The following is an 11,308-nucleotide window of genomic DNA, read 5'->3' as shown; positions in this document are numbered from 1 at the left end:
GGACAATAAGCTGCAACATGAACACAAAATATAAGTTATTTATTTGGCCACATAGCCCAGGGTCTGGGCCTGTACAGCTAACACTTGGGAAAGGACACAGGAGCCAGAGGCTTGGCTTTCCCACTGTTGTTAGCACTAACCAGGAAGTGCCCATGGCTTAGCTCCATGTTGTAACTAACGTCCTGATTGTCACACACTGGAGACCTGTCCTGGGCAGGTGGCCATGTGCATTCCCTGGTCTCTGGCAGGGCAGGCAGAGGCTGAGTCCAGGTAGGGGTCAGGAAGCTGTAGATTCATCTTCTCCATCTGCAGGGGAAAGGAGAGGCATGGGAGGGATCCATGCTGCCTATAGTCCTGTCAAGAGTCTGGTACCTCCTCTAGCTCTGAAACTCAACTGTGTACCTATGACACACCTCAGCCAGGACCCCTCTCCTGGTCCTGATGTGCGACCTTGCTGTGCCTACCACCAAGCATCAAGTTGCTGTCACAAACACGGTGCTTTAGGTGTCAGTGTTCACCGTCTGTGACCCTCCTGTCTAGAAAGGTGTTGTGCCTGCACATGGCCAGGAGAACCAGGATCTGAACCCAGGTGCCACAACTGCAAAGCCTGGCACCTTAACAATGAACTACTGCATTATGGAGACCTACAGGTTCTCCCAGAGTGTCCCATAACCCCCTATTTCTACCTCCCATGGAGAATCTGGCTCTTGTGCCTCAAGAATGTCCCTCTGAATTCCATGCCATGCCAAAGAGCAGAGAAGGGCTGGCCAATGTGGGCCAGGAGAAGCAAACACACCAGCTTCTACCACACCCCCACTCACATCCGCAGGCACTTGTCTTTGCCACCGCTTGCTACTCTCTGGCCATCTGGACTCCAGTCAACAGCATATACCTAAACAGAGGAAGGGGTCAGACAGTGAAGAGCTGAGGGCCAGGGCCAACCGCAGCCTCTGTGCAGTGAGCCTTACCTCATCGGCATGGCCAGGCAGGTCTGTGGCCAGTTTCTGGGCCTTCACATCCCACACCTTCAGTGTGCTGTCACTGCTGCCACTGACCAGCAATCTGCTGTCAGCTGACCAGGCAATCTGGTACACAGCGGCCACATGGCCACGCAGGGAAGCTAGGTACCTGGGCCAGGGGAAGCCAGTGATAGGTATTAGATCTTCAACATGCCCACAACATGGCGCTTACCTTGGCTACCTGTTAGCATTGCCTGGGTCCCATGCTAGACCGTTTTGATCATTGGCCATTACTATTTTGTGAAACTTCTCCAGCTGAATGGGTTTGAGGCTCCCTCTTGCTAAGCCTCCAGACCCGCACAACACTGCATGCCTGAAAGTCCAATGTGCCACCTGCCTAGCCCATCTGCCTAGTGTCCTCCAACATAACAGGTGCCAGCTGACAGGTGGTGTGGAGTTAACAGAGGCCCAGTCCCAGCTGGAGCTTTCACGTTAATAGAGTCTAGCTGTGATGTCTGGTTAAGCCATTAAGACTCAGTTTCCTGGATTTCTAAAGGATCTGAATTACCACTTTAAAGAAGCGCTGTGTGAAGATTCAGTGACAGATATTTCTTCTCTTTCCCACACATCATGCCTCTCCACCCAATAATGGCTGGTGCACCACACTCCCTCATATCACGGCCTCTCAGACTTTCTTCAGCTGACAGCACAATCATCAGGTGACCTTATCAGAATCTGATTCTGATTCACAAGGTTCAGACTGGAGTCTATACTTGCATTTTTTATTTTTTTAAGCTTAAAAGAGATGTAATTTTTTGTTTTTGGGGGGGCAGGGTTTCTCTGTGTAGCCCTGGCTATCCTGGAACTCGCTCTGTAGACCAGGCTGGCCTTGAACTCAGAGATGCACTTGCCTTTGCCTTCTAAGTGCTGGGATTAAAGGCGTGAGCCACTACTGCCCAGCACAGAGGTATATTTTTATTATTAAATAAATACATGGAGCTGGAGAGATGGCTCAGTGGTTAAGAGCACTGACTGCTCTTCCAGAGGTCCTGAGTTCAGTTCCCAGCAACCACATGGTGGCTCACAACCATCTATAAAAAGATCTTGTGGCCTCTTCTGGCCTGAAGGTGTACATGCAGGCAGGATGCTGTATACATAATAAATAAATAAATAAATAAATAAACCTTTAAAAAAATAAAAGAAAGTAAAAATAAACAAAATAAATAAATACATGACTGCAGGTGCCTGTGGAGGCCAAAGGCCTGGAACTTGAATTACATGTGGTTGAGAACTGCCTGATGTGGGTGCTGGGGCTTGAACTTGGGTCCTCTGCAAGAGCAGTATATGGTATCTCTTTAAACCTCTGCATTCTGCTTTTGTCAAGAGATGCTGGTGCCATTGGTGTGAGGAGCACCCTTTGGGTGTGTGGACACATTTCTAGCTACTGTTCACCTTTTCTGGCACTAGCCTCAGTGCTGAGGTGAGAGGTCTATGTGTCAGAAGTGTGGATGAAGAAATCAGACCCAGCCAGTGCCACACAAAGTGCAAGCAGTGTTATCAAGTTCATGCCAAACCCCACTGCTAGTAAGGGCCAGCCTCCCCCACTCCACTCACTTGCCCGTCCTGCCATCCCACAGCTTGATAGACTTGTCGAAGGAGGCGCTGGCCACGATGCGTGAGTCAGGAGAGAAGAGCACCTGGTTGATGAGGGCCTGGTGTCCTGTCATCCGGGCGAGGGGCTTCTTGTCCTCTGCTGGGGACCACAGGAATAAGGTGAAGTCGTCTGACCCAGAGACCAGCCTCTCTGGGCCTTGGCCCTGGGCAAGAAAGCACACCGCGTTGAATGTGGTCAGATACTGGCTATGCAACAGTGACCGAGGCTAGAACTAGGGAAATGAGGCCTGGCAGGGCCACAGGCTTACATGAAACTCCAGGCTAGCCTGCAAGGAGAGGGAATTCTATACATATGTGGAAGAAGTCCTAAGATACAAGGTACAGAATGGTGCTAAAGGGGGGGGGGCTCTCATATGCGAGCTGTACGTATACACAGTCTGTGCATGCTGATACTATGGATTATCAGACATTGGTAACACTGAATGCTTCCCAAGGGAACAACGCAGGACTCTGTGAAAGATGGAAGATGTTTGATAATCTTTTTCTATCTTTTGAACCTTAGACCATGTAAATGTGCTCCTCAGACAACAAAGGAAAGACAAGACAAAAGGTAAATAAGACACAAGTTAAATGATGCCTGGTGTGTTAAGATTCGAAGATTATGAAGGATGATGACCAAGAACAACTTTTTGGAACAGAAACACTGAACTGGGACTAGAAGGGAGAGAGAGGTCCAAGAGACTGTGGAGTTTCTGTGATCAGATGAAAAGAATCCTGAGCTGGGGCTGCATGCTGGTGGCACATACCCGCACAAGGTTGTAGCGGCTCAATGCCCTCTCTTTCAGCTCCTTCACTGTGCAGGTATGGGGAACGAGAGAGATAGGACAAGACTGGTTAGATATCCACCCACTAGGCAGGAGAACTGGCTCCTTCATATAGGCAGCCTGATCCCCTTCTCCCTCACACTTACAGGACCCCTGCAGGTCTTGGGCATTCACTGTGGCATCAGCAGGTTCAAAGGCCCCCGTGCGCAGGGCATAGTCTGTGCTAAGCGCCATGGTGTTCACCCAGTGGCCATGACCTTGAAGTGTACGGCACAGCACACCCTAGGGCAGATAGAGACAGGTCAGACATACACAGAAATACACATACACACCTAGCATCTAAGGAACAGATCACACTCCAAACCCCACCATTGGATGGGTGACATAAGAATCAGGAACCTAAGAATTCATCACTGATGAGTGGTCATCTCATCAAACTGCACCCCAGAAGCCCGAGCCCCTCTCTAGGGCAGAGAAGTACATTGGAATAAAAGGATTTACCAGATCTAATGGGTTTGAGTGTGGTAGTTGGCAAACAACTAGACAGAGCTCCCTTCCCCTCACTCAGTACAAAAAGTTGTACTGAGTTACTTCTCCAGAAGCACTGGCTGGACCCCTGGCATAACTCTAGAAACACCAGACTCTCTGACAACAAGTTTGTAACCAGCAGGGCACTGGTACCCGTAACCCATCAGACTGGCCTTCCGAATACTCCCAGCCCTTACGTCATGGGCCCGCCAGACTTTGATGGTGCGGTCCTGGGAAGCAGAATATAGAAGCCCATCTCCTCCCCACCGGAGGCAGGTGACTGACTGTGTGTGCCCGGTGAGGATGCGTTCACAGCGGCCTGCAGTTGTATCCCAGACTCGTACACTGCCATCTTTGGAACTGCTGGCCACATAGCGGCACTCGGGGTTCCTGGTGAAGGGGGAAATGTGATCTCAGGTCTGACCTGGCAGCACCTGTCTGCCCATGTTGTCTCATTCTGGACTCAAAGATGCTGGGACAATCTCTTAACAGCTCTCTGACAGCATAGCAAGGCTGTGCTCAGGTGATGTTGGGAGCCGACTTTAAGCAGAAAGCGGCTAGATCAACTTTGCAGCCATCTCCAGCCATATAACCCGACAAGAGACTTGTTGTTCAACAGCCTACAACAGCTGAGCACACTCTGACAAACATCTTGTTTATCCCAATATCTTGTTTTGCTGTTTAGTGACTCTAGCTGCAAGGCGCATGTGGTAAAGTGTCTTCAGCTGTGTCCCCCTGCTTGTGCTTCTATATACCCAGGATTTCCTTGCAATAGGAGGAGGGAATAAAGGAGTCAACAGAGTGAGTGGGAGACAGAAAACGAGACTTGACTACAGACCCTCTGGTTTGTCTCCATTCTTCATATCTCTGCCCCTCCATCCCCACTCTCTCTCTTGACCAGAGCACTTAGTCCCCAAGTGTGGGACAAGGTGACATAATGAGCCACCTCCTCCAAGCAGCAGGAGGCGTGGCCATGGTAGGCCAAGCTGTCACTGTCATCTGGATGTTTCTTTTACTCTCTCCAAAAAATGTCTCTGTACTGAGCAGGGGAAGGAGGCAGTGTTAATCCTAGCTCACTTGTCTCAGGTTGGGGCCACTTACATGTGAAGGGGCTCCCAGCTCAGGCCTGTGATCCACTTGCTGTGGCCAGTGAGGGTCCTGCCCACCTGCATCCCTGTGCTTGGGTCCCACAGGAGAATCTGAAGGAAAGAAACTCATAAAATAACTTTCTGCAATCTGTCCGGCCAAGGATCTCCCAGCTGACTCCCCAACACATCCTTTTAAAGAGTCCAGAGCCATTCTCTGTCCATTTATCCTGATGTTACCTACCTGGCCATTCTTGCAGCCCGAGGCCAGTTTTTTGCCATCTGGGGACCAGGATATGCTAAGGACCCAGTGCCTGTGTCCTAAGAAAGCAAGGGAGGGAAAAAGAAGCTCCAGTCACCTTTATCTCAAGCCAGTACTTAGCAGTGCACGGCACACCACAAACCCTCTTTAACCAATTGTCAAAGGAACTGAATTAAAGGAGAGGTGAGGGAGAACACACCCAAAAGCTACAGCTTACTGCAGATAACACTGCCACTTCCTAGTTGATTCCGTACCTGACATATAGTATGAGGTGTTTCTATATGAACCATCCCTTCTTACATCAGCTCTAGTATGAAAAGAATTACCCTCAGTCTCCAGATGCAAAAGTATGCCATGTATTGGACTCGTCTATGTGGTCCCCAGACCTGGAACTTCTTAGAAATGTACTCAGGCCCCACCCTAGATCTGCTGAAACAAAAGCTCCAGGGTGTGGGTGTGGGGAGTGGTTAGGGACCACTTGATTTCAACAAGCTCTCCAACAACCTTTGTGGCAGAGGCTGACTTTAAGTCAAGCTGTCTCCATAACCAATGGTTCAGCTCCTCCCCATATCCCACACTTGGTCCAGTATCTGCTTCTTTTTAAGTGGCTGACTGGCCTCAAGAAACAGACAGCTGTGAACAGCACGCTAATGGGTTGGATTCTTCTGAGCCCTACCAGGAGCTGCCGAGCTAACCACTTGGTATGCACTAAGACCCATTTAAGTGGTTAAATGCACACTGACCTTTGCATGTGAAATGCGGTGTCTCAGTGCTGAGATCCCAGAAGCGCACAGTGGTGTCTCCGGAACCACTGGCCAGGTACCTGGGGAAGAGAGGCCGCTTGACTGCTGCAGTGGTGGGGCCAACCCTGAGACACTGCACATGTGTATTCCTGCTGCCTATCCAACCATTTTCTGGAAACAGACTCTCCATTCCCTGAGGAGAAATAGGACACTAATGCCTAGTGTCCTAGAAGTGGCCTAGGAGGCCACTTCTCTCTTCTTTCTTCCCAACAGGAACAGCTCCATCCATCTACCCATTCAGCCACTTTATGTGTGTGTTTTTAATGTTTTTTTAATCTTTTCTTTTACATGAACAGGTATTCTGCCTGCATGTGTGTCTGTACACAATGTGCATGTTGGCTCTCCTGAGATCTGAGTAACAGACAGTTGTAAGCTGTTATGTGGGTGCTGGGAATTGAACTCAGGTCTTCTGGGAGAGCAACCAGTGCTCTTAACCCCTGAGCCATCTCTCCAGCCCACCTACTTTTTTTTTTTTTTTTTTTTTAAATAGGGTTTCTCTGGGTAGCCCTGGCTGACCTAGAACTTGTTCTGTAGAACAGGCTGGCATTGAACTCACAAAGACCTGCCTGCCTAGTCTCTACTTCCTTGAAAAAAAGCTTTTGAAGCTTTTCATATTCTTCGGTTGTTGTTTGAGGCAGGATCTCTCTATGTAGTCCTGGCTGTCCTGGAACTCACTATTTAGATCGGTTGGCCTCAAACTCACAGAGATCCGCCTGCCTCTGCTGAGTGCTGATATTACAGGCATGTATAACCACCACCTGGCTCAACTGTTCATATTCTTAGAGTACTATAAGAAATTGATTCATAGGGAAGTAACAGATACAGAAACCTGACTTGTTTAAGTAACACAGCTTGGAAAGAAATAGCTCAAATCTCCAGATGACCAGATAGGCTCTTCTGAGCCAGGTACTATCCTTAGCCTTTGGGGACCAAACCCCAATAAGAAAGTCTCTTACTTGCAACTTGAGTCCAGATCCCAAGTCCAAGACAGGCAGCCTAAGATTCCCACGACTCAGGACCCTCCTGAGTCTCTATCCTCTGTCAGAGGATACACCTCCACATGCCAACAATTCTGACAATGTCCTTACTTTCCCGTGGGGCTGAAAGCCACAGAAATGACGGCTTCACTGTGACCCTCCAATGAGCTGGTGCACCGTGTCACAGCACGGACCCTGAAGACAGCTTGGGGTTGGTAGATGATGTCTATGATTTTCTCTGTCTCCACAGACTGTGACTCCAGTGTCTTCCCCAGTGAGGACACAATCTCAGCATCGTAGACATAGAAAGCAAGAGGCAGGGGCTCCTCCTGAGGGCAAGAACAATAGAGTAAAAGGGAACTCTGCTACAGAAGGATGAGTGCCTGTCCTCAGTAGGGGCGGGGTGGGTAGGGAGCCAGCTTCCCACTGAGCCTGGGGATGGGGTTGTCTTCCTGGCCACCTTCCTTGGGATGCACTCACTATTCCTCACTGAGTATGACTTGTTTGTTTGCTTTATTTTTCTAGACAGGGTTTCTCTGTGTAGCCCGAGACGTCTTGGAACTCTCTTTGTCATCCAAGCTGACCTTAAACTCACAGAAATCTGCCTGCCTCTGCCTCCCGAGTGCTGGGATTAAAGGCTTGCACCACCATGCCTAGCGAGCATGACTTATTTTCTTTATAACATTGAGAAGTAATCCTAGGCCACTCACAGAATTTTGGAGCCCCTTTTCTGCATCTCACAACCCTGGGAAGTAGACATTAATATCTCCACTTGCTGGATTAAAAAAAAAAATGCCTACTGCAAATAAATAATTAGCCCAAAGCCCTAACCTTGACGACTAATCTAGGTCTTTGTTATTTTTAAGGTCTAAGATGAGAGTCAATACACAGCCTCACATATCGGGAACCACCAACACTGTGCTGCAACTGAAAAACGAATATTCAAAGGGCTGGTTAAAAATGTAGACTAAGGTAAGTGCAAAAGGAGCCACCAGCTGCATCTGTAAGTCTGCCTCTCCACCCTATCAGAGGGCAGCATTAGTGACACTGGCAGAAAGGTTAAGTGCACAGGTTTTGAGTCTGGTTAAATCGATCTGGGCTCCAATGCTTAATCCCAACTACTGCATACCACCATGCGACTAATTTAATCCCGCTGGGCATCTCTGTAAAAAGGGAGTCACGGAAATACTGCATCCGATGAGTTCAGAACACAGCCTGTCTGCAGATAAGTTGCATGAAGAATATTTTTTCCTGGGGCCTCCCCACACCACCAACACTGTCGGTGTGCAGTTGAGTCCTCGGAACACCGCAGATTCATTTTGGGGTGCTCACCTGGGCCAGCAGCGCGTTGCACACGAGCTGCAGCTTGTCCGGCGTGATGTCGACGGGCACGTCGAACGGGGAGCCCAGTAGCTGACCGCCCTCATCCTGGAACTGTACGAGCAGCCGCTGCACATCGCCTGCCGCCGCATCGTCCTGCAGAAGGAAGCCGGGAGGCTGTCAGTCCCACTCCACTTCCCTCCTGCCTGGGGACCTCACGCGGAGACCCGGCGTCCCCGCCCCGTGCGCGTACACCTACCGCCACCTCAGCCGCCATCCTGGGTCCCCACATGGAGGAGAACCGAGGCGGAGAGACAGAGCGTCACGTCCATGTCGCGCGGGGGCAGTCGCCGGCCACAGCGCCCTCTCGTGTTCGGAGGAGTCAAGCCGCCCCAGAGGCCGGGATTGCCAATCAGGCAACCTCCCTCTTCGCCTTCTACATTATCCCTCGCAGGATGCGTTCTTTTACATGTTTCACAAGAGTGACTCTGGTCAATTTTAGTGGCCAAAACCTAGAGAAGTTAACTGATTTGCCCGCCTAGCTCACAGAGGCGGGAGATGGTGGAGGTTGAGACTTCCGGGGTCTAGGTACCAGGCATGTAAATACAAACCAGGAAACTATTGGGTTGAGGCAGAAACGTTATTTATGGGTTGGTTTGTGGGTTTTACTTTGTGTGTGTGTGTGTGTGTGTGTGTGTGTGTGTGTGTGTGTGTGTGTGTGTGTGTGTGTGTGTGTGTATTGAGATAGGGATAAGGGTGTGTAACCTAAGTAGAACTTCAACTTTGTGACCCTCTTGTCTGTGCCTCCTAGGATGGGCTGCTGGGCTGCTGTGCCCAGCTATCTTGGCATTTTTCTGAGCTCTTTCAAAGTGTGGCCTCTCCAGTATCTGCTTTTGCATAGGCAATTTATTTTGTCTGGAACTATTATGGGCAGATTTGAGTCTCTACTCTCCTCATGTGTAAGTCCAAAGAATACAGAGCCTATAAGGAACTATTAAACTCGGTGTGGTAAGTGCATGCCTTTGATACAGGCTCTTGAGAGACAGAGACAGGCAGGTAGATCTCTGAGCTCAAAGACAGCCTGGTACAGAGCAAGTTCCAGAACATCCAAGGTCTACAAAGAAAAACCCTGTTTCAAACAAAAAACAAACAAACAAACACCATCAACCAATCAAAAGAAACTAATACAAGTTGAAGAAGGCCAGGAGGGACCTGTGTGCTCCTTGGAGGCTTTTCCTCTTCTGAGGGGAATGACTCCATCTGCTAGGGATTCTACCTTCTGGCCTTCTTCACATTGTCCATCTCTTGGCTTAAATGTCCTCATTCCTACTTGCATACAATCATTCAGCTGACAAAATGAATTGAGCCTCTATTCTTTGTCAGATAGTGTTCTTGGAACTTTGTATAGATTAATTCAATTATTTAGGGAAGCCTTTCCTAGGACCCTGTCTTTCTGTGTTTCCCAAGCTTTCTGGCATTCCTCATTATCAATCATGTCCCCTGCTATATAGGAGACACAGAAGAAACGCTTGTGGACTGAAGGACTAAGTCAGGAATTGAACATAGGACCCCTTGATCTAAATGCCACAGAACCAAAGCTTCTCAGCTTGTAGTAGGATCCTTTGTCAAGCACCTCACTGCTTGGACCACAAATGAGGTTCTGGGCTTGGGATCCATCCCATGAAAGCAGAGAAATGCACTCAGCCACTTACCCATCTCTATCCAAAAACTGTGTGTTAGGATGGACATGCTGGCACACAACTCTGGTTCCAGCTGTAGAGGTGACTGAGGCAGGAGAATTGCTTAAGTCTGGGAGTTTGAAGCCAGTCTGAAGCCAGTTTGGAAAACAAAGGTGAGAGAATCAAGAAACAAACAAGCTCACATGTTAGGACTAGGCCTTTTGTTCAATGGGGCAGTGGGACCTGTCCAGGATCACATAGTTGTATATCCATATTATAAAACCACAGCTGTTAGCTGGGCAGTGGTGGCGCACGCCTTTAAGCCCAGCACTTGGGAGGCAGAGGCAGGCAGATTTCTGAGTTCGAGGCCAGCCTGGTCTACAGAGTGAGTTCCAAGACAGCCAGGGCTACACAGAGAAACCCTGTCTTGAAAAACAAACAAACAAACAAACAAACAACCCACAGCTGTACTTGCAGAAGCTATTGTGGGTGTCCCTGTGTGTGGCTTTTCTTCAGTATCTTTTAAGTGTGTTTTGAAATATATTGGAAGTGTGGGGAGAATAAAAGGAAGGGAAGCAAAGCATAAGAATGAAGATCCATCTATCCCTCCCTCCCTCCATTCATTCATTCATTCATTCATTCATTCATTCATAAAACACACCCATGGCACTGTCTGCCAGGCTCTGTACCTGGGATGACGATAGAGGTTCCCAAACAGCAACTTTGGCCTCCTGGAGCAGACACTGAAGGATAGGAGAGTTCTGACTCTCCGTGAGGGCAGCCTTTTAAAGTTGGCTGAGGAGAAACAAGCAATGCTGGTTCCCAGAGACACCCATCCACCATGGTGATGGCCACTTTTGAAGAGGGAGCCTCTTCTTGTCCTGGGAGAGATCTGGATCAATGGAAGATGGGTTACAGTCCTTGAGCTCGGGGGATTCCGGGTCTGACTTAGTAGTCCTTGCCCTAGGAGAATGAAATCTGACCCAGAGGAAGAGAGCTGACATTCAAGGGGGTCACAGCCAGATGGGGGACTGAATATGTTCATCAATGAGGAAAGGAAGAGATGAGAGACAAGCACTCTCAAACAGCAACCTGCTCACACATACCAAGTCAGCATGTCCTGCTGGGCTTTCCAAATGCAGGTGCTCTGAACAAGTATGAAGAGAAGCAAAGAAGGGTTCTTCCTCTGCTGTACTTTTCTCTTCTCTCCAGAGAGTCATTTCTGGAAGTCTCCAGAGGGACCTGGGCAGCTGCTGT

At 49.1% G+C, this 11,308-nt stretch overlaps 1 protein-coding gene across 1 annotated transcript; it reads right to left on the bottom strand.

Annotated features, from left to right (window-relative positions):
- Nucleotides 1-22: 22 nt before the first annotated feature.
- Nle1 (notchless homolog 1) lies at nucleotides 23-8,973 on the bottom strand. The gene is made up of 13 exons (XM_034507898.2): nucleotides 8,632-8,973; nucleotides 8,385-8,528; nucleotides 7,164-7,381; nucleotides 6,016-6,095; nucleotides 5,255-5,331; nucleotides 5,027-5,124; nucleotides 4,123-4,315; nucleotides 3,544-3,679; nucleotides 3,380-3,426; nucleotides 2,574-2,776; nucleotides 969-1,128; nucleotides 822-892; nucleotides 23-306 (listed from the first exon to the last, which is right to left on the bottom strand). Exons 1-13 carry the CDS (start codon nucleotides 8,662-8,664, stop codon nucleotides 294-296), a joined length of 1,473 nt encoding a protein of 490 aa, XP_034363789.1. The 5' UTR covers nucleotides 8,665-8,973; the 3' UTR covers nucleotides 23-293.
- Nucleotides 8,974-11,308: the final 2,335 nt, after the last annotated feature.

The sequence above is a fragment of the Arvicanthis niloticus genome, chromosome 6 (genome assembly GCF_011762505.2).
Source record: "Arvicanthis niloticus isolate mArvNil1 chromosome 6, mArvNil1.pat.X, whole genome shotgun sequence".
In the NCBI taxonomy this organism is placed as follows: Eukaryota; Metazoa; Chordata; class Mammalia; order Rodentia; family Muridae; genus Arvicanthis; species Arvicanthis niloticus.
Note: the sequence above shows the minus strand (reverse complement) of the source record. Positions and strands in the feature narration are given on the sequence as shown.

Bases quoted from the DNA above. Each gene is read 5' to 3' on its own strand.
- Nle1 (XM_034507898.2), bottom strand. From the start codon at position 8,664: ATGTGGGGACCCAGGATGGCGGCTGAGGTGGCG. The intron at 3,680-4,122 runs GTAAGGGCTGGG...TATCTGCCCTAG, and splicing joins AAGTCTGGCGGGCCCATGAC to GGTGTGCTGTGCCGTACACT. The intron at 2,777-3,379 runs GTATGTGCCACC...TTTCTTGCCCAG, and splicing joins GCCGCTACAACCTTGTGCGG to GGCCAAGGCCCAGAGAGGCT.